This window comes from Perognathus longimembris, chromosome 18 (assembly GCF_023159225.1).
Source record: "Perognathus longimembris pacificus isolate PPM17 chromosome 18, ASM2315922v1, whole genome shotgun sequence".
In the NCBI taxonomy this organism is placed as follows: domain Eukaryota; kingdom Metazoa; phylum Chordata; class Mammalia; order Rodentia; family Heteromyidae; genus Perognathus; species Perognathus longimembris.
The window spans coordinates 13,869,300-13,892,228 of record NC_063178.1 but is presented as its reverse complement, the minus strand read 5'-3'; the positions used below and the strand labels follow the sequence as shown (position 1 = coordinate 13,892,228).

Here is a 22,929-nt window from a genome sequence, read left to right as displayed (position 1 = left end):
TCTAACTGAGTTGTAACTCTGCTTATAGAATCAGGCCTTCAGATTAAGTGTCTGTTTACATTGGACAAAAATACCTCAGTATTGCTTATTATTTAACTCGCTTAAGTCGTGGTTATGGCCAATGCCATAAGGTAATGACCTCCTTGCTACCTTACCCAGTTACCCCTTGATGTCTTTCCTGGGTAGAGCAAAAGATGCTATTAGTATATTATACATGTGTTCGTGAATTTTCCCTAAATAAGGTGATTTTAGGAGATTGATTCTTCCCATTGGTTTCTTGTTGTTTCAGGTAAGTTACTTGGATAGATTACTTTGTAAAAAATAAATTTTCAGCATGTTTATTATTTTTAATTCCCAGTTTGACTTTTAAAAAATCTGATAAAACACTCATATTTATATGAAATCATTGATGAACTTCTTTGTGCATTGTTTTTTAATCCCTATAGAATTGGCCTACAGGGTGATATGAGTGACCCAAGGACAAAAAGCTTCTTACATGTCCTGGATATCCTCCCAAGGTGAAAACTTAGATTTTTTTTTAAACACATACCTTCAATGTACTATAAAACTATGGCACTGGAAGAATGTGATGCTTATCATTTTATAGGTATGTGGAAGTTCATATTGACTTCCTTCAGATATTGTGCTTTTCATTTATCATCTTTGCAATAACTGATTAATACAACTGTGAATGTGTCAGGATTCAGTTAGGGTTTGCCATCACAGTGAGAGATGAATCTACACTACCTAAATTCCATTGCCTCTGCTCATAGCAATGCAAATGGTGTTAATGTTCGAGAATGCTGTTAACCAAGGCCTAGAAAAGCCTGCAAACTCTGGGCGCCATTATAGTCTCTGAATAGCATCCCTTTGAGTTGGGCAAAGCAGTGGCTTGACTCTGCAAACCCAGGTTCTGAGACAAGTTCCAGTGGAAATTAACATTTTCAAGTGTGAACTTTGCCAAATGTTTACAGAGAAAAGAATAGGAAAATATGGATTGTCTCAATCATAAAATATTCCTTTATAATAAAAAGTTCAGGGGCTGGGGATATGGCCTAGTTGCAAGAACACTTACCTCGTATACAGGAAGCCCTGGGTTCAATTCCCCAGCACCACATATATAGAAAACGGCTACAAGTGGCGCTATGGCTCAAGTGGCAGAGTGCTAGCCTTGAGCAAAAAGAAGCCAGGGACAGTGCTCAGGCCCTGAGTCCAAGGCCCAGGACTGGCAAAAAAAAAAAAAAAAGAAAGAAAAAGTCCAGAAAATTATTTAACCTCATTCTTTTTACAAGCAGTAATTTTCTTTATCGTGAAATATTTGTAATTGCTTTTTTTTAGATTACAAAAATTACCAAAATATATCCTTCTTGAAAATGTTAAAGGGTTTGAAGTGTCTTCTACAAGGTAAGAAAATCTTTGTCTTTCAGTAGGAAGTGTCATGAATAAAAATCTCAAAAATAAACATGTATATTCTGATGTTTTAAATATGTCACATATTTGGGGCTGGGGATATGGCCTAGTGGCAAGAGCACTTGCCTCGTATACATGAAGCCCTTGGTTCGATTCCCCAGCACCACATATACAGAAAATGGCCAGAAGTGGCGCTGCAGCTCAAGTGGTAGAGTGCTAGCTTTGAGCAAAAAGAAGCCAGGGACAGTGCTCAGGCCCTGAGTCCAAGGCCCAGGACTGGCAAAAAAAAAAACAAAAACAAAAACTAAATATGTCACATATTTATTAGTATTGATTTTGACTAATAATTTGAAACATTACAAAGTTTGATTCTACTTATTTGCTCCCATTTTGAAATATTATCCTTTTTATAAAAATGATATTTCTAGAATGTTCTTAGTTTTAGTCACTTACATTAGTTCTGAATAACATAAAACCTCCGGTTTCCATTTGTTGGAGCTCATTTCAATAATCATTTTATATAATCATATACCCATAGTTATTGAACCTTTGTGATCCTCTCCTAAGAATATCCTCCTTAGGGGACTGGGAATGTGGGTTAGTGGTAAAGTGTTTGCCCAGCATGCACGAAATCCTGGGTTCGATTTCTCATTACCACATAAATAGAGAAGGCCAAAAATGGCGCTGTGGAGAGACATCCTTGAGCCTCCTATTGCCAGTTATCCAGGCAAAAAAGCCAGAATAGGAGGTGTATCTCAAGTGGTAGAGTGCTCCTGCGAGTTTAAGGCCCCAAGTTCAAGCCTCAGTACTGGCACTTCCCACAAAAAATGTAATTTCTGAAGAATGGACCTGATTCAATAAAGACTTAGGAGCATTGTCTTTCTAAACAGCTTGTATGCAGTTCAGTTTTACTTATTGGTGAAGTTTTCTGATTATTTACTATAAGAACCCCATTTCCAAGTAAAGAGTTAAAGCTTTTCTTCTTTTCTTTTTTCTTTTTCTTTTCTTTCAGAGACCTATTGATACAAACAATAGAAAATTGTGGATTTCAGTACCAAGAATTTCTGTTATCTCCAACTTCTGTAGGTACCACATTATAAACCATTGTATAAATTATAATTTAAGTAGCTGTTTCTAATAATAAATTATGTCCTGAAATTTAGGCATGAGTCTTCCTACAAAATTTAGTGTATGCATGTAGCCTTTATTATACATATCTGATGGAAAAATATATAGTTTGGGGCTGAGAATGTGGCTTAGTCGTAGATTGCTTGACTAGCATGCATGAAGCACTGGGTTTCATTTCTCAGTACCACACAAAGGGAAAAGGCCAGAAGTGGTGCTGTGGCTCAAGTGGTAGAACACTAGCCTTGAGCAAAAAGAAGCTCAGGAAGAGTGCCCAGGCCCTGAGTTCAAGCCCCAGGTCTGGCCAAAAAAAATTAAAAAAATATATATATAGAAGGTTATAAAATATGTTGTCATGTTTTGAAAATATGTAGTGTGGTGGTTCCAAACAAGATGTATTTAGTGATGCTTTAATCCAAAACAGAAAATAAAGTGAAAATATTGATTATTCTCTAATTACATTTTTGTCACATTAAATTACAAACATATCTTTCATTTCATCATTAAGAAAGTAAATTGGTCTGAAAAATTATTTTGTAGATGTTGATTTTACAAGTGTTGCTGTTATTGTTATTATTATTTTTAGTTTCTTCTTTAGCTATACTGTATAGCTCTTAGCCCAGAATAAAAACTTATTTAAAAATTAGATATACAAGCTAGGCACTATGGCTCACACATGTATTCCTAGCTACTCCGGCTGAGATCGGAGGATCATAGGGTTCAAACCCAGCCCAGGTAGGAAGGTCTGTGAGACGCTTATCTCCAATTAGTCAACAGAAAACTGGAATTGGCATTATGGCTCAAGTGGCAGAACACTAGCCTTGAGCTGAAGAGCTCAGGGACAGCGCCCAATCCCAGAGTGCAAGCCTCATGACCACACACATACACACAAAATTAGATGTACAATTAACTATGGAAATTAGCAACATATCTTATTTCTTTAAATATATTTCATATTTATTGCCGTTTAACTTTTAAAATATTGCATCTTTCTTTTCAATACAGTAATAAAAAAAAAAACCAAGAATTTGAATTTAAGTTTTGCAATGTTTACTGTATTGGCAAGAATGATTGCAAAAATACCTCAATTCCTTTTCACTTGGGAAATATAAAATGAAAATTATTCATAGACATATAATTTACCATATTCAATCTTCATTCAAATAAAGGTACCGAACAGCATTTTAATAGTTTTACAATTATCTGAAAGAAGGCTTCCAAAAATCAGCAGCTTAGCCTGCTCCTGCAGATCTATATGTCTATATCTGAGTTTTTATACTAGGTGCTAAAGTTTGTACAATTCTCTTTAATTTGGTAGCATGACTAACTGTTCTGCTGTATTTGTAGCTTGGCATTCCAAATTCAAGACTAAGGTATTTCCTCATTGCAAAGCTTCAGTCAGAGCCATTACCTTTTCAAGCCCCTGGTCAGGTACTGTTACTGTTATTATTGTTACTGTTATTATTGTTGTTGCTGCTGTCCATTTGTTGTGCATATTGTCAGTCTGCTTATTCATTTTCAAGAACCTCTTTGTGTAACTGTGTGTGCCCTGTGTTCTTCAGTATAGACCACCCACCACCTCTATTTTCAAGGCCATTTCCTCTCCTGAAGCCACTTTTACTTTATACACGAAACCAACATACACGAAACATATATTTAGTAGGAAAGAATGTTACAAGTAAAAAAAAAAAAATCACCATTAGTGCTACTTCTCTTCTGACCATTGACTTTTTTGTTTGTTATTTTGTCTCCTGAATTAAAATTATTGGTTACTTTTGTTAAAATATTATATACTTTCTGAGCTGGGAATGTGGCTTAGCTGTAGAGTGCTTGCCTAGCAAGCATGAAGCCCTGGGTTCAATTCCTCAGTACCACATAAACAGAAAAAGCTAGAAGTGGCTCTGTGGCTCAAGTGATAGAGCTCTAGCATTGAGCAAAAGAAACTCAGGGACAGTGTCTAGGCTCTGAGTTCAAGCCCTAGGACTGGCAAAAAAAAAAAAAAAAAAAGGAAAGAAAAAATATTGTATACTTTTCTGAAAATAGTATTGCATTTTCTTTAAGGCCAATACTATTTATCCTAATTGATTAAAATCTAGTGATAATTAGTATTAATAAGTGAGAATTAAATGCTCATTTTCTCATTAGATAGTAGTCTAATTATGTGAGCAATTTTGGTTAAAAATAGGAATGAAGCGGGATGCCAGTGGCTCATACCTGTAATCCTAGCTATTTAGGAGGCTGAGAGCTAAAGACCTATGTTCAAAGCCAGCCACGTTTGTGAGACTTTTGTGTGTGTGTGTTTGTGTGCCAGTCCTGTGACTTGAATTCAGGGTCTGGGCACTTGAGCCACAGGACCACATGTTTCTTTTTCTGTGTGTGGTACTGAGGAACTGAACCCAGGGCTTCATGCATGCAAGGCAAGCACTCTACCACTAAGTCACATTCCCAGCCCTGTGAGACTCTTTTTTTTGGCCAGTCCTGGGGCTTGGACTCAGGGCCTGAGCACTGTCCCTGGATTCTTTTTGCTCAAGGCTAGCACTCTGCCACTTGAGCCACAGCACCACTTCTGGCCATTTTCTGTATATGTGGTGCTGGGGAATCGAACCCAGGGCCTCATGTATATGAGGCAGGCACTCTTGCCACTAGGCCATATCCCCAGCCCCCCTGTGAGACTCTTATCTCCAATTAAGCACTAAAAAACTAGAAGTGGCACCGTGGCTCCAAAAGGTTGAGTGCTAGCCTTGACTAAAAGAGCTCAGGAACAGGACCCAGGTCTTGAGTTCAAGCCCCACAACCGACAACAACAACAAAAAAAGAAAGAAAATGATCATGGTTAATGAGTTTCAGTGGTTCAAGGAAATGGTCCATAATTGCTAGTAACTATGCAAAGCCACATTCTACAAATAGAGAATGGGTTGTGTCATTCGAATCACCTATATATAATATCTAATTTACCTCCCTTTTCCTAGTATTCATTTCCAGAAACAATCTATGAAGCATATTCAGAAAAGCTTCGTTAAAGATGCATGTGTTTTTCTTCTTTCATATAGTAGGACTTGGTACATGGTTCTGAGTTTTATAGAAATACATTTTTTCCTATGGGCCTCATAAGCAGAAATAATTTTACATGATGAAAAGTGGTTTTCTTAGGGAAAAAAAAACTAGACACAAAGAAATTTAATGTTATTTCTGACAAGAGTCTGAGAACTATGGACCATTCTGCTCCAATGTTTATTTGTATAAATAAAGTTTTACTGGAATCCAGAAAAAAAGAAAAGTGGTTTACTTTTTTAATTCCTAGTTTCCTTTTAGATTATGAGTATGTTTCAATATTTCTTTTTTAGTGAAAGGAATATGGAAAACTGATCTCCCATACCAGCTTTGAAATGTTAATATTACTTTCTAAACTCCTTTTCCAAATGTGATGCTGTGTCTGTATTTAATATATACTTCCTATTACTTTGGTAGATGTTTTTATTCATAAATACAGAATAATCTAAAGCCTGATAGAAGTATAGCTGTATGATTAATAACTTGTAATCACTTGTACAAATACAAGTCAAATACAATTTCTGACTTCTAGTAGCAGCCATATAAAGAGCTAAAGAGATTTTACATAATGTTATTAGTTTGACTTTTATTTCTGATGTTTTTGTCAATTTTTGTATTTCTGCTAATTGCCTAGGTACTGATGGAGTTTCCCAAAATGGAACATGAGTATCCACAAAAATATGCGGTAGATGCAGAAAAGAAAATTAAAGAAAAGAAAATTGAAGCAAGCAGCACACGCTCTTCTGGAAAGGATAGCATTCTCTATAAGCTTGAAACAGCTGAAGAAATTGACAGAAAATACCAACAGAACAGTGATCTCTCTGTGAAAATGCTGAAAGATTTTCTTGAAGATGACACTGACATGAGTCAATACTTTTTACCACCGAAGTCATTGCTGCGATACTCTCTTTTATTGGATATTGTCAGCCCTACTTGTAGAAGGTCCACATGCTTCACCAAAGGGTAGGTTTTCAAGAGGTTCCGTTTGTCTTATATCCCAGATAACCAGTTTTTAATAGGTATTCTTTTAGTTCTTCTCAAAACAATGAATGATTCATAATATGTTTATGCCAGAATGAATTTTCCCCCTAATTGCCTGTTTGGTGCCCAGTAGAGAACACGAGTGAAAATTCCTCTGGCAGAACGTGATGTGCACCACCCACAGAAGAGTTCATAAATGACAAGGCCATTATTCAGTGACCTTTGTGGGAGTTTAAGTGTCGTGATAGACGCATGGCCTCTCTAGCTTGTGGATTGCTCATTTTGCAGCACCTCTCTTTCATGACACATTAAGCCTAAGAGAGTTATGTCCACTCTCATGATTAATTTATTAAGAAGCAATTAAATGATAACCTAAAGAAATGAGTTGAACCATCTGTAGCCCATTAGAGTGATTTTTAAATTTAAATTTTATTCAGTGTTTTGAATAAGTAATGTATTTTCATGGTTCAAAATGCAAAAGGGACTAAGATTGTTAAACTTATCTCAGTCTCTTGACCACCCAGTGTTTCTCCCTACATGTGATCTGTGGTTCTAATTTTCTATGTAACTGCTTGGATGTTTGTTTACGAGGGCCTATTTAAGTATGCATATAGTTTTATCCATGCTTTAAAACATTGATAACCCACAATATACAGTATTATGTTTTCTTTCTTAGTTATATATCATTACATAAAAAGCTCCTTTACTTTCATTGTATAGATAATCATAATTTGTTTTCCAGGTTACCTATTGATAAACTTTTAGGGGATAGGGGTTGGGAATATGGCCTAGTGGCAAGAGTGCTTGCCTAGTATACATGAAGCCCTGGGTTCGATTCTTCAGCACCACATATATAGAAAAGGCCAGAAGTGGTGCTGTGGCTCAAGTGGCAAAGTGCTAGGCTTGAGCAAAAAGAAGCCAGGGACAGTGGCTCAGGCCCTGAGTCCAAGCCCCAGGACTGGCAAAAAAAAAAACCCAAGCACCTTTTAGGGGCTTCCTTTTCTTGAGTGTCTAATACATTTTCTTCAGTTTTTTTGTTTTTTTTTTAAGTAAAATGAAGAGGAAAATTGACCTTTTTGGTAAAGTTTTTAGGAAGGCCATTTGGTCTCATTTGATAGGAGTTGATGACTTGACAATTGAGGCCTTGTCTTTTCACTAACTAGCTAGTATCTGGGACAAGACTCTATGCCCCCGATATGACCATATCAGACTCATCTGATTCTATACTCTGCCCTTGCCCTTCTAGAAGAAAACATTTATTGCTTCACATTACCTTAGAAGATCTCTCTCAGCTGTTGTCTGTTATCAAGTTCAATAGGTTCTGTTTAGGACTATCATAAAACAAGACTTATCAATTTTTTGATAAAAAACAACCTTGAGATTCTTTTATAATTATGAAGATGGTATAAAATAAGCCTTATTAGAGAAGTGTATTCTATTGTAGTAAATGTCCACACATGTATTTCTCTGTAGGTGGTGGCAGGAGTGGGGTGGGTAGGTAGATGGGGGATGGGAGGAATGCCAGTTTTGGAGCTTGAACTCAGGGCCCAGGCCCTGTTCCTTTTACTCCAGGCTAGCACTCTACCATCTCAATCACAGCTCCAATTTAAGCTTTTTGATAGTAACTTGGAGATAAGAGTCTCACAGACTTCCTTGTCTGAGCTGGTTTGAAAGTGTAATCCTCAGATCTCAGCCTCCTGATTAGCTAGCAGTGCCCGGCTCACATATTTCTATGTGTAATATATGTGAAAGCAATTTGAAAAAGTTATGTTTTCCTCATTTGACTTTTTCTAATTTATATTCTATGTCCTTTTATTATGAAAAAAATAATATTTATTTGTTGAATGGCCAGAGTGGCAATAATATTGGAAAAGGAAATTATACTTTATACTTATACTTTATAATTATAATTTATGCTTATTATACTTTTGATTTTTAAAATCATTTATATAATTTTCTATATAATTGTTTAATTCTCATGTAAAAATGGCAATAAAAACACTGGGCTAAATGAGGGGGTACAAGAAGTCTCAGGGGACCTTGTTTCTCTGGAATTAGCAGAGTTTGGAATCCTGAGGAAAAATGATTGTTCAGGTATTAGTAAACACAGTAGAAGTCTGTTTTTACTTTTATCCTTTAATATGGCAGACTTGTTAGTGCTGAATATCCTATGAATATAAAATACATGCTTTAGTGATGATTGTTACAGATTTGGCATTTGATATTAAACCACAACAACACATAATTCAGTGGCATTTATGCAACTCAAAACTGCCACATTTAGTTTCCAAGAAGTTAATTAAATAGAATGTCTTTTACCTAGTCATTTTCAGTTGAAATGCATATTTATGGAACTCCAGTCAGGATATTTCAGAAGGATGTGTAACTGTGTTGGTTAAGTCATTCAGGAAATCTAGAATTACCAGATAGATTCCATACTAAATAACATTTGTGTTAACTTTGCAGTTATGGTGCCTACATTGAGGGGACGGGATCTGTGTTACGGACATCAGAGGATGTTCAGGTACCATGTGTGTTTAAAACTTGTAAGCAATCTCATGTTTAATACTTAATCTGAGAATGTTAAAATAGTTCAAAATGTTCAACCAGGAATATGTATATATGCTTATGCATATGTGCATATATTCTGTCTATCTATTTTTATATGATCATACACATTTCTTTACTGTCAAGTAGCTTTTGTTGCTGTGTATGCATTTTGCATTAGGAATGCTTTATATTTTTCTTTTCTAATTTTTTTGTATTTATTCTACATTTTTTATTCCATAAATAGCCAGTTTAAGTTTAGCCTACTGTCATTAGCACTCTAAAATTTTGCAAAAGATCTTCATATTGAAATTGTCCTTTGTTTTTTGTTTGTTTGTTTGTTTTGGGTTTTTTTGCCAGTCATGGAGCTTGAACTCAAGGCCTGAGCACTGTCCCTGGCTTCTTTTTGCTCAAGGCTAGCACTCTACCACTTGAGCCACAGCGCCACTTCTGGCTTTTTCTATATATGTGGTACTAAGGAATCAAACCCAGGGCTTCATGTATACGAGGCAAGCACTCTACCACTTGGCCATATTCCCAGCCCCCTGAAATTGTCCTTTGTAGAACATACTTTTGAACTTCTTTTTAGACAAAATATATATTCTCGGGCTGGGGATATAGCCTAGTGGCAAGAGTGCCTGCCTCGGATACACGAGGCCCTAGGTTCGATTCCCCAGCACCACATATACAGAAAACGGCCAGAAGTGGCGCTGTGGCTCAAGTGGCAGAGTGCTAGCCTTGAGCGGGAAGAAGCCAGGGACAGTGCTCAGGCCCTGAGTCCAAGGCCCAGGACTGGCCAAAAAAAAAAAAAAAATATATATATATATATATATATATATATATATATTCTCTAGCAAAGCACCTTATTCTTTTGCTGTAGGCACTTCATGGTTTCCTATTAGCTTGGTATACAAAAAGTTTTATAGATTTTTGAATAACTTCAGTGTCAGATCACATTTTCTTCCCTTATACTAATTCAAATTCTTAGTAAAATTTACTCATAGTAAATATTCTACCATAGGCACATGAATGCCCAGATTTGAGAAGTCATATTTAGTGTATTTCTTCATTTGTAAGGCAGTATGTTAACTGTAGGAAAATAATTTACAAACTTTCCTTTAGTGTCAGCATTGTAAGGTTTACTTTGTTGATTAATCTCATTTCCTTTCATACCTTTTACTATATTATGTCTTATCATTATGAATTACAATTAATTTTAAGGATTAAAAATGAAGTGAGAAGTATCCTGACATGTTGGATGTCAGCCTTTTTGTTTCTTTTTTTTTTTTCTGGGATAGCTGTTTCTCTTGAAGTCAGAGCCTTGTGATCAGTTCAGCTATCTTGCTCACAGTTGAGGTTCTACAACTTGAACCATGCCTCCACCTCTATCCTTTTCTTCTTCCTCAATTGTAGAGATGTTTCTTATGTATTTTATTACCATGTGATATATCAGACTACACCTTCAACTTTTTTTTTTTTCTTTACTGGTCTTGGGGCTTGAACTCAGGGTCTGGGTGTTGTCCCTGAGCCTCTTTGTGCTCTAGACTAGTGCTCTACTCTTTGAGCCACAGCGCCACTTCTGGCTTTTTTGAGTAGTTTATTGGAGATAAGAGTCTCACAGAGACATTTCTCCCTGGGCTTGCTTCAATCTGTGTTCCTCAGATCTCAGCTTCCTGAGCAGCTAGGATTACAGGCTTGAGCCACCAGTGCCTGGCTTATGTACAACATTTTTAAGCTGTTACCATTGGAAATTTGATCTTAGCAAATCTGGTTGCACTCATCTTTTTTCCAGTTATATTTTATTGACTGGCTGATTGATTGATTTCACAGATTGAGGATATCTATAATTCCCTTACCAACTTGCCAGAAGAAGAAAAGCTAACAAAATTGGAGATGCTTAAACTGCGATACTTCACTCCTAAAGAAATAGCAAATCTCCTTGGATTTCCTCCAGATTTCGGTATGTGGGATCCATGCAGATCACAGCTTTCAGGCTCCCCCAAATTTTATCAGAGATTCACATGTATTTGATAAGCAAACCTTTGTCTAAATAGGTCAGTTCAGGAAACTGTCATCTTTTCCTGATGGTACCTTTTTGGGGGGTTTCTTCCTCGCTGTGCCCTTTCCCCAATGCCTCAGTCCACCCCCTTCTGACTCAGTAGCAGTAACTGCAGTAGTGTGTCAGTTTGCCTCTGGCAGGAGGCACGGATCAGCAGTTCCCTTCATCCCCCAGATGCTTGTTTACAGCATTCTCTTTCCAAATTACCTTCTTGTTTCCACGTTCTGAATCTGGTGACCCCTCACTTGTGAAAGAATGCTTCAGTTAGCTTTTTAATATGGGGAAATTGAAAAGCAGTTCCATGAGGAATTTTCTTTTCTTGGGGAGAGAAGATTTATCTCTATTTATTCTCTTCCTGCAGAGATCCGTTCTTATCCGTTGTATGCCTTTGTCTTCCTACAAGGGTTAATTATGTGTAGAAAAGAGAAGGTGGAGAGGCAGTCTTAGAAGGAGTTTTCCAAAGGAAAGAAAAAGATAAATGGAAACCACACAAACCAGCCCTGACCAAAGATTAGGGGAATCTTCAGCAGGATGCCTCAAGGACAAAAGCAAAGACAGAGCTCTATAAAATGAGAAAGACAAAGTCTCAACTCCTTGGCAGTTTGGGAAATCCAGGAGTTTTGTTTTTTGTTTGGTTTTGGTTTTTACCACGAACAGGGATTGGATGCACTGTCCTGGCCTGCTTAGACAGCCCAGCCCCCTCCTCCTGACTCCATGGCTGCCCTGGCTCTCCTGGTGAGGAAGTCTGAGAATGGTGTGAGCTCACTGTCCAGCTAATGGGCAGAGGGAGGGGTCACAGGCTTTTGGAACCACAGGAGGAAGAAATGTACTTTTGACAACTCGCCTGGGAATGTGAATGTAGAAAAGCAAAACTTTGCTAAATTCAATGCTATTGTAATACGAACACAGTACCATTCTTAAATAATGGGTAAAAGGGATTGCATTTCCCCTTCTAAATAGTAGATGTACCATTGAGGCTTTGGAACACAATCCTTTTGTATATTGGATACAAACACAATATAATTTAACCACTCCCTTGGTAGATGATTCTCTGTCACAGTAACCAGTTGCTTTTCTCCGCCCCCCCCCCACCTTTGGTGATCTCATTCACTCCCAACTATCTTGGGGAGTATTACTGAAGGAACACACAGACTTTCCTTGTCTTGGTTTATGTCACAAAGCGAGTGAGAACATCACAGCACAAAGAACTGAGAGTTGGACTGGATTCTAATTTCCACTCTCTTTCCCAGTGACTGCATTTCTTCCTTTTTGAACAACCAGACATACTTCACCTACCACTTGAGAGGAAAAAGATTGATTCTTTAATAAAAAATGAAGCCTTCTTACTGTGCACATTTATTCTAGGAGTTACATTACAGTCACTTTGGTTATCCTGAAACTTGATGAGGAGCACAGACGGAGGCTGCAGTCAGAATGAGCTCTACTTCAACCTGTCTTATTTTACTCATTTGCAAAATGGGAAAAATCATAGCACCAACTTCACAGGGTTAGGGGAGTTTAATGATTTACTAGATGTCTGTGTGATAGCTGAGACAATACAAGATTGGTGTTGCTTTTATTTCCATATGATAGATACTTTATAACTTGATAGTTCTCATATTTTTTAATTCTAGGCACATTAAAATAGAATTTTTCATATTCTCTGAATATGTATAACATATATGAGAAAAGAGGCTTTTATGTTGCTCAACCTTTTTCTTTTTCTTTTTTTTTTTTGCCAGTCCTGGGCCTTGGACTCAGGGCCTGAGCACTGTCCCGGGTTTTCTAGCCCTCTACCACTTGAACCACAGCACCACTTCCGGCTTTTTCTGTTTATGTGGTGCTAAGGAATCGAACCCAGGGCTTCATGTATACAAGGCAAGCACTTTTGCCAGCCTCTCAACCTTTTAAAATATGTTCCGTGCTTGTGTAGACAAACTGCCTTGAGCACTTCATGTGCCTTTCCATCATTATAGGCTCTGGCTCCAAAAATAGGCTTAGTTTGACCTATTTGTCCACTGGCAATGACGGCTGTGCATTGATTTCTCTGTACCTTGTGCCCCGACTCTGTGGACTAGCAGCCTTCGCTGGTGAGACAGCAGGCTTTGGAAGAGAGGGACCTAACCTACCCTCACAGGATAGCAGCTACCATCTTGACCTTGAGAGAGACCTAACCTACATTCAGTAAATGGAAGCTACTGTCTTGACCTTGAAAGGAACCTAATGTGTGTACACTGGATAGAAACTACTGTCTTGACCTTGTTAATTCCTGTCTTTTTCTTTTCAAGGATTACTGGCTTCAAGTTTTAAAAGTCTCCTTTAAACTTAAAAATTAATACAATTCCCTCCCTTAACACAGTTTAAACTTTAATATCCGTATATAAAGCATATTTATATACACAACACATAATTTTTTAAAATCTGGCTTGTTCCCAAACTTTTCTTTCTCTTCACAGCAATGTTCTGTTGCTTTTTAAAAATTGTGTGTGTGTGTGTGTGTGTGTGTGTATGTGTGCGTGCCAGTCCTAGAACTTAATCTCAGGGTCCAGGTGTTGTCCCTAAGCTTTTGTGCTAAGCTAGCCCTCTACACTTGAGCCACAGCTCCACTTCCAGCTCTTTTGGTGGTTAATTGAAGATAAGAATCTCATGGACTTTTCAAACCACTGTCCTCAGGTCTCAGCCTCCTGAGTAGCTAGCTAGGATTACAGATGTGAACTACTGGCATCTGGTGCTCCAGTGTACTCTTAGCATTACAAAAGATTACCCCTAAGATAATCTAAAAGCTCATTTGTAATTACTCATGTACCTCTGTCTATTTTCAACCAAATAATTTTTGAGATGTGTAATGTACTTGCCCATGACACACTGATTCTAGGACATACACTTTTCATTCATACTTGATTATGAACGACACCTCTTTTATAGTAGCTACTATTGTGATTAGGTTGTATCCCACATTAGTAAGGTAACATTACCATGGCTCTACCTTTTGGTTTTTCCAATAGGTAAAATTTTACTACTTTCTAATGCTCTTTAATTATTTCCCTCATTTCATTAACTAATTTGCTTTTTCTTGAATTGTTATGTCAAAGTGTCCTGAATGTGAAGAGAAGTCCAATAAAAGGAAATCAATTTGTAGAAACATAGAATGAAAAACAACAAAGAGAGACTTGCATTCAGAATATTAAAAGAACTCTTATAATTCAACAATAAAAACAAAAAATAACCTAACTTTAAAACGTACATAGAACTTTGGGGCTGGGAATGTGGTGTAGCAGTAAAGTGCTTTAGCCTAGCATGTATGAAGCCTTGGGTTCAATTCCTCAGCACCACATAAACAGAAAAAGCCAGAAGTGGCACTGAGGATCAAGAGGTAGAGTGCTAGCCTTGAGCAAAAGGAAGCCAGAGACAGTGCTCAGGCCCTTAGTTCAAGCCCTGGGACTGGCAAAAAAAAAAAGAAAAAAAGAAAAAGAAAAAAAACACTCATAAGATTTTTGATGAAAAACAATCTAATAGTTCCACAAATATTTAATATGGCTTACAAGTTTCAGTTCTAGGTATATATCCAACAGAATTGAAAGCCTGTGTCTACACAAAAACATACGGGAATGTGCACAACAGCATTATTTATCAAAGTCCAAAGTACAAACAGCCCAATTAAAGTATGTTCTATCCATAAAGCAGAATATTATTCAGGTATGATAGTAAGTATTAATACATACAACAATGCTAAGAAACCTTGAAAACATTATATAAACTACAAGAAGCTAGATATGAAAGAGCATGTTATTTGATTCCATTAATACGAAGTGTTCAGAATAAACAAATCCATAAAGAGAGTAAATGGTGGGAGGGTGATGAGGGAAAATGAGCAGTGACTTAATGGTTATCAGTTTTTTTTTAGCTTTAAAAATGATCTTATTGGGGCTGGGGATATGGCCTAATGGCAAGAGTGCTTGCCTCGTATACATGAGGCCCTGGGTTCGATTCCCCAGCACCACATATACAGAAAATGGTCAAAAGTGGCACTGTGGCTCAAGTGGCAGAGTGCTAGCCTTGAGCAAGAAGAAGCCAAGGACAGTGCTCAGGCCCTGAGTCCAAGCCCCAGGACTGGCCAAAAAAAAAAAAAATCTTATTGTTATTATAAAGGTGATGAACAGGGGTTCCAGTTGCATAAGTCAGGTAAAGAGTGCATTTCTTTCTGGGTACTGTCACCCCTTCCATCACTCTCTCCCAGTGGTCTCTTCCTGCTTCCACCCATGAGTACCAGTTTTCTTATTGAGATAATGAAAATGTTCTAGATCATTGGAGATGTTTAAAATACTCTGTACTAAAAACTACTCAATTGAGTTCTAGAGTCTTAACTTCCATTTCCTGCAAGACAGCAGAAAACATTTCTCCTATGTCTTCCTACTTCAACACTGTTACACTAAAATCCTTGTTGAAACTTTTTCAGAAAGGTTGAATAAATAGTATCCACTGCTTTCTATAGTATATTTACTGTGGATACACGTCTACACACAGACCATGATACGATATTATGTAATATGAACATTGAATCAGATTCTCATTATTAAGAAAACTCATGGAGACTTGTAGAGATTTGTTGTCTTTGTCTGTTATCAAAGAGTATCCCATTCTGAAGAATGCTTCTTCAGTCACTCCATCATTGCGTGAGCCGTAGAATAATTCGATGGACTAAGACAGGCACAGATTCTTCAGTGTCCTGTGAATCCTCACCCAGGACCGTCAGCACATCTGTGGTTCTTCACTATGACGCACATGACTGCACTAATGCGATGACAGTTGTGCTCTTATGAAAAGATCCTTGTACCTCTGAGAATTAGAATTACAAATACATTATAAATTGTTACCTTTCTTTTCTAGGATTTCCGGAGAAGATAACAATGAAGCAGCGTTACCGCCTACTTGGAAATAGTCTCAATGTGCATGTTGTTGCTAAACTAATCAAGATCCTGTGTGAATAATTCCGAAATAACAGAAATAAAGATCATGATATTCCTCTACTTCCAGGAAGTAATTCTGAAATTGTGTTTTGAGCTAATTCTGATTAAGATTCAACTAAATTATTTTAATCTTTCCTTGGTAAAAAAAAATGGAATTTATCACAAAATATGAATGTTTTATTAAATCTGTGATGCTGTATTTTGTAAAGTGTTAGATTGTTGTTTTGCCTTATGAAGAATATATTTTTATATGAAACTTAAATATGTCTGTCAAATACTTTTGGAATCTGGTACAAATAAATTTAATCTAAACAAATGCATACATTTTAGATCAAATTGTTATAATTGAACTTAGACAACATCATGATATTCCTAATTTTTGTATTTGCCTACATCAGGAGATCTCAGAAAATATAGGCATATGTCATATGTTATCTTTTAAGGTCAAAACCCAATGTCCTTTCTCCATTTACATGAACTTTCTTGTCATCAGAGCTTGTCTAAGCTAGCTTTTGCCTTCTCAGCTTTTGAATTTATTTTCCCACCATTACCTTTTAAGTCATAGAATATGGCATTAAGATTTTAGGAAGTGGGCTGGGAATATGGCTTAGTGGTAGAGGGCTTGCCTAGCATGCCTGAAGCCCAGGGTTCAATTCCTCAGTACCACAGAAACAGAAAAGCCAGAAGTGGCGTTGTGACTCAAGTGGTAGAGTGCTAGCCTTGAGCAAAAGGAAGCCAGGGACAGTGCTCAGACCCTAAGTTCAAGCCCCAGGACTGACAAAAGAGAGAAAAAAAAAAGATTTTAGGAAGTAAACAGTGCTCTGACCCTGTTCTATATGATGCTTATTTCCCAACCACCAGGGTTTTTGTTGTCGTTTTTAATTGTGGTGAAAAATTCTGAATGAACTTTCATAACTTTTCGCTTTTTCATTCTCTCCTTACCAGAACACTTTCAGGAACTAGGATTTCTAATCAAACCAAATCTTACATTGTAAATTTTGACTTTTGATTTCAGTACTAAAAATGATGAAGAGAATTGGTAAAGAAATAACACTAGAAATTGCATGATGAGGTTTTTATTTGCACGGTTATTAGAAAGAAAATCACTTCTATAAGGAACAAATGCACCCCTCCTGCATTTTTTACGGGAATGAAGGATGGCATACCGCTTTGGAAAATAGTGCGCAAGGCTCTCCGAAAATTAACTCTCCAGCAGTGCTGCCTTTGAGCCCTCATCCCAGAGAACTGAAAGCAAGGGCTCGAGCACAGATGTGCACTTGTGTTCACAAGCATGTGTCACAACAGACGAAAGTCGATGTGCCCCCCCCCCAAGTGTGCGCCCCATCACAGACGTGGGCGAGCAGAGGCAGAGCAGGTGTGCAGTGGAGAAGCAGTGAGCCACCATGACTGCGGGCGGAGACTGTGTCATGTGACTTAGGAGGTAAGTAGGATAGTGGGATAGAGCCACAGGCTAGGAGGAGGGACATGGGTGTGGCCTTTACTGGCTGAGTTTTTCTTTGGAGACAGTTCTGGAGAAGGTTAGGGGTGATGACTTGCACCATTGTGTGGGACTTCTTATGGCAATGAACTATACGCTTACAACTAGTCAAAATGGTGAGTTTTGGGGCTGGGGATATGGCCTAGTGGCAAGAGTGCCTGCCTCATATATATGAGGCCCTGGGTTTGATTCCCCAGCACCACATACAACAGAAAATGGCCAGAAGTGGCGTTGTGGCTCAAGAGGCAGAGTGCTAGCCTTGAGCAAAAAGAAGCCAGGGACAGTGCTCAGGCCCTGAGTCCAAGCCCCAGGACTGGCAAAAACAACAACAACAACAACAACAAAATGGTGAGTTTTACATTATGTGTAGTTAGCTGAAATTTAATAAATCATATTCTGCTACCATTTCAGAACTTACATAGAGATAAGAGCTTACCAAAGCTGTACACCAACTCACATTATCAGTTTCAAGCTCCATTTTGCCTATGTGTTTTTTGTTGTTGTTGTTTTTGTTTTTTGCCAGTCCTGGGGCTTGGACTCAGGGCCTGAGCACTGTCCCTGGATTCTCTTTGCTCAAGGCTAGCACTCTGCCACTTGAGCCACAGCACCACTTCTGGCCATTTTCTACGTATGTGGTGCTGGGGAATTGAACCCAGGGCTTCATGTATACAAGGCAAGCACTCTTGCCTCTAGGCCACATTCCCAGCACTGCCTATGTGTTTAAAGATGAACCATATTACAAGTCTCATAAATTTAACCAAACAACCTGGAATCATGTTGTCATGCTTTTATATAGGCTTTTTTTATCATGAAAGATTGTTCATCAATAAAATTGTTTGTAATATAACTATGATTATGCTATGATTATAATTACATTGTAATTAAAGCATCTGATACCTCATTACACAATATTAAAGCAAGTACTGAGTTCCAGTGCACCAACTGGAAACAAGAAATGTCTGTGTTGGCCTGGGAATATGGCTTCGTGGTACAGTGCTTGCCTTGCATACATGAAGCCCTGGGTTCAATTCCTCAGCACCACATACATAGAAAAAGCCAGATGTGGCGCTGTGGCTCAAGTGGTAGAGTGCTAGCCTTGAGCAGAAAGAAGCCAGAGACAGTGCTCAGGCCCTGAGTTCAAGCCCCAGGACTGGCAAAACCCAATAAACAAACAAACAATAAGAAATGTCTGTGGCCATGTTTGCTTACAAACTGGAAGATAAAACAATTTATTTTGGCCAGTCCTGGGGCTTGATCTCAAGGCCTGGGAATTGTCCCTGAGCTTCTTTTGCTCAAGGCTAATACTCTACCACTCCATCCACAGTGCCACTTCCAGCTTTATCTTTTTATGTGGTACTGAAGAATCAAACCCAGGGCTTCATGCATACTAGGCAAGCACTCTACCACTAAGCCACATTCCCAGCTCAGCTTAGAATTGTAAAGGTGGTGATTCTTGTTCCAAAGTCATAATTGGAAATACACATAGCAAGCATAAAACTCACATGTTAATGAAGATATATTTACCAGGTGCCTTACACATAATATTATATATGTATACATATTATATGTGTGTGTATGCACAATTAATTTGAAGGTATCATTTGAATTGAATGGTATGTGTTGCTGATAAGTACACATACCTGCAATGGAAAATTCTGTTTTCTGATACTTGAACTTCCATATTTATTCAGTATGTTGGAAAATACTGCCTCCTTTTAGGGGAGGGGGATGTCTGTATTCCACTCCAGTCACATCTCAGCCCTACAGCTTTAGTTACATTTCAGATAGGGTCTTGTGATTTTGCCCAGGCCTGTCCTCTAACCGCTATTCTACTTCTGCTTCCTGCATAGCTGAGATTACATATGTATACCACCAAACCTAAGCTTGTTTTCGCAATAAAGCCTCCTTTACCTAGACTTGCCCTGAACCACAGTCTTCCCCTCTCTGCTTCCTGCAGATGGCAAGTTGAGATAGCAAGAGACAACCACCAGCCAGCTTCTCCTTTTCAAGAGAACTATCCATAATAAAAATCTTTACCATTCAATATAAGTGGATTTTTCAATCTCCTTTCTCTATCACCCTTACCTTTCAAAAGGACTTAGATACTTTTAAGGTATGTGTTGCCTCATAACTTTAGTGTGTTTAAAAAACCAAAAACTTGGGGCTGGGATTGTGGCTTAGTGGTAGAGTGCTTTCCTAGCATGCATGAAGCCCTGGGTTCGATTCCTCGGTACCTCATAAACAGAAAAAGCAGGAAGTGGTGCTGTGGCTCAAGTGGTAGAGTGCTAACCTTAGGCAAAAGAAGCTCAAGGACAGTGCTCAGTCCCTGAGTCGGGGGGGGGGGGGGGGGAGGACACATGTCCCCTGCACGATCTCAGCCCTTTCTTCAATCCCCTGTGCAAAAAAGAGAGGTTTAAGCGGTAGTTTGTTCTTCAGCTTGAAACTATTTTAGGCCACTACCTAAGACACTGACTTAACTACTAGCTTTGGACTTTGCGTGAGGGTCATGTAGCCTCAGCAGTTTTCTCAAAGCCTATGATTAAACTCAGATTATGCAAAATTTTAAGACATGGCCTTTGGACCTCTTTGTACTAGTTAATCTTTTCCTCTGTTGACATTGACTGCCCAGTTGTACTGTGTATAATCATTTATCAACGTCTGGATGAGCAGGCCCGCGTCTCAGCCATCTTATCCTCAGGCCGATCCAGCGGCGCTCACAACCTCTCATTCAGGAGGAGCCCTCTGTATGTTGTATGACAGGGCGAAGGCTTGAACATGTTCTCACACTCTGATAGTCACAGGCACCTTGTCCAGGCCACTTTACGTCTTGTCAATCCTTTGCTAGTAAAATTGGAGTTTCCATTTTAAAAAATCTTTGTTTCCTACCCTCTCAAATGATCTCTTTAAGAGTTCTAGGAAAATGTACTATACAACTTGTGAGTAAGGACAGGAGAGGAAAACTGGGAGAGAGTGATAAAAGGGGTGACATTTCCAAAAAGAAATGTACTCTTACGCTGGGGATATGGCCTAGTAGCAAGAGTGCTTGCCTTGTATACATGAGGCCCTGGGTTCGATTCCCCAGCACCACATATATAGAAAACGGCCAGAAGTGACGCTGTGGCTCAAGTGGCAGAGTGCTAGCCTTGAGTAAAAAAGAAGCCAGGGACAGTGCTCAGGCCCTGAGTTCAAGGCCCAGGACTGGCCAAAAAAAAAAAAAAAAAAAAGAAATGTACTCTTTTCCTGACTTACAGAACTGTAACCCCTTTGTACATCACCTTTATAATAACAAAAAAAAAGACTTATGGGAATATTTTACTCTTATGATTTATGGTCTTCAAATGCTTACACAGCCATCATATATACTACTTCCCTGCCTTTTCTCTTTCTGTTTAAATTATTTATTTTTATTTTATTTATTTATTTATTGCCAGTCCTTGGGGCTTGAACTCAGGGGCTAAGCACTGTGGCTGGTTTCTTTTCTTTCTTTCTTTTTTCTTTTTTTTTTTTTTTTTTTGTCAGTCCTGGCTTTGAACTCAGGGCCTGAGCACTGTCCCTGGCTTCTTTCTGCTCAAGGCTAGAACTCTGCCACTTGAGCCACAGCGCCACTTCTGGCAGTGTTGGGGAATCAAACCCAGAGCTTCATGTATACAAGGAAAGCACTCTTGCCACTAGGCCATATTCCCAGCCCCCTGTTTAAATTATTTTCATAGCTGAGAATGTGGCTTAGTGGTAGAGTATTTGCCTAAAATGCATGAAGTCCTGATTCGATTCCTTAGTAGCATATAACAGAAAAAGCTAGAAGTATTGCTGTAGCTCAAAGTGGTAGAGTACTAGCCTTGAGCAAAAGAAGGTCAGGGACAGTGCTCAGGCCCTGAGTTCAAGTACCAGGACTGGCAAATTAATTGTTCAAAGTATTTATACCATAGACATAGAATTTCACTCCTGCATATATTTTAGTCAGCTAGGTTGTATATAAATACATACATACACACAAGTATACATATATATCATATATATAGTTATGCCAAGTCGCGAGAAGACCACCTAGAAGGTCACTGAGACTCAGACGTTCCGAAATGCAAAAGCAAGGCTTTATTCAGGCGAGCTGCAACTCGAGCCTCGTCCTACCCACCGACACAGTGGAGGTCAGGAGGAAGCCCTGAGCTGAGATTTCACAGGGCTTATAAAGGCAAAAAGCAAAGTTACAGCAATCAGGTGTTCAAGCAAGATTAGGACACAGGTACAAATCTGATTGGCTCAGGGCTCGAGGCATTCCGGGGTGGTTAGAGTTAAGCAGGGAGTTTTCTTTTTTTTTTCTTTTTTTTTTTTTTTTGGCCAGTCCTGGGCCTTGGACTCAGGGCCTGAGCACTGTCCCTGGCTTCTTCCCGCTCAAGGCTAGCACTCTGCCACTTGAGCCACAGCGCCGCTTCTGGCCGTTTTCTGTATATGTGGTGCTGGGGAATCGAACCTAGGGCCTCGTGTATCCGAGGCAGGCACTCTTGCCACTAGGCTATATCCCCAGCCCAAGCAGGGAGTTTTCTGACTGGCTGGGCCCTAATAAGCTTGTCCTGCTAGCCAGGATAATTGGTGGCCTGGGTTACTCATAGTTTAAATAGACAACAAAATGGGAGCTGCCTGAAAATGGGGTTTACTTTAACTCTTCATATATATATATATATATATATATATATATATATATATGATTTTGGACCCATGTGACTATTGTGGGACATCTGGGGCTATTTCCAAAATTGCCTGTGGTGAGAAGCTGCAGTTAATATGAATGTGCAGATGCCTTTATTGTGTCCAGTTATATAATCTTTTGGATAAATACCCAAGACTGTACATCATCATTTTTGTCTTTGTTTTCTGAGTTTATTCATCTTAATATGATTATCAATTTGCTCTAGGCAATTTCATAAGAATTAAAGCAAGATAATCTTAAAGTACACAAAGAGCCTGTGAAAGAAAATGAACCTTTGAAGAAAATTTCCACTGACATCTAGATAGCGTCAGTGTTAAGTGGTACCAGTCACATGCAGGTGAATTCTTTCCGATGTCCTGTCAAGGTGTGTCTTTGCTGTTAAGGTGGAATCAGCAGTGGCATGCAGAATTTCAACATCTTTATGAAAGGGAAAAGAAATGAGTCTGTTAGGCAATCCATCCCTTTGGAGGAAAGGAGTTTGTTTTTCCTGTACATTCCTGAAGCTGACCTTTCTCAGTTTCCATCCAAGCTGAATGATGGGGATCTTTTGAACCTCTACATGAGCTTCAGGAAAGAGATCACGTAT

At 38.5% G+C, this 22,929-nt stretch overlaps 1 protein-coding gene across 2 annotated transcripts in view; it reads left to right on the top strand.

The window, feature by feature from the left end:
• The window catches only part of Trdmt1 (tRNA aspartic acid methyltransferase 1), a 37,473-nt gene extending 21,016 nt beyond the window's left edge, over positions 1-16,457 (top strand). For both annotated transcript variants that reach the window (XM_048367769.1, XM_048367771.1), the window contains exons 4-11: positions 447-518; positions 1,339-1,404; positions 2,423-2,492; positions 3,883-3,966; positions 6,221-6,549; positions 9,034-9,091; positions 10,945-11,074; positions 16,061-16,457. In XM_048367769.1, coding sequence (XP_048223726.1) covers positions 447-518; positions 1,339-1,404; positions 2,423-2,492; positions 3,883-3,966; positions 6,221-6,549; positions 9,034-9,091; positions 10,945-11,074; positions 16,061-16,161 — 910 coding nt within the window. In that variant the 3' untranslated portion in view covers positions 16,162-16,457. The remainder of the gene's footprint in view (positions 1-446; positions 519-1,338; positions 1,405-2,422; positions 2,493-3,882; positions 3,967-6,220; positions 6,550-9,033; positions 9,092-10,944; positions 11,075-16,060) is intronic.
• The last annotated feature ends 6,472 nt before the right edge of the window (positions 16,458-22,929 follow it).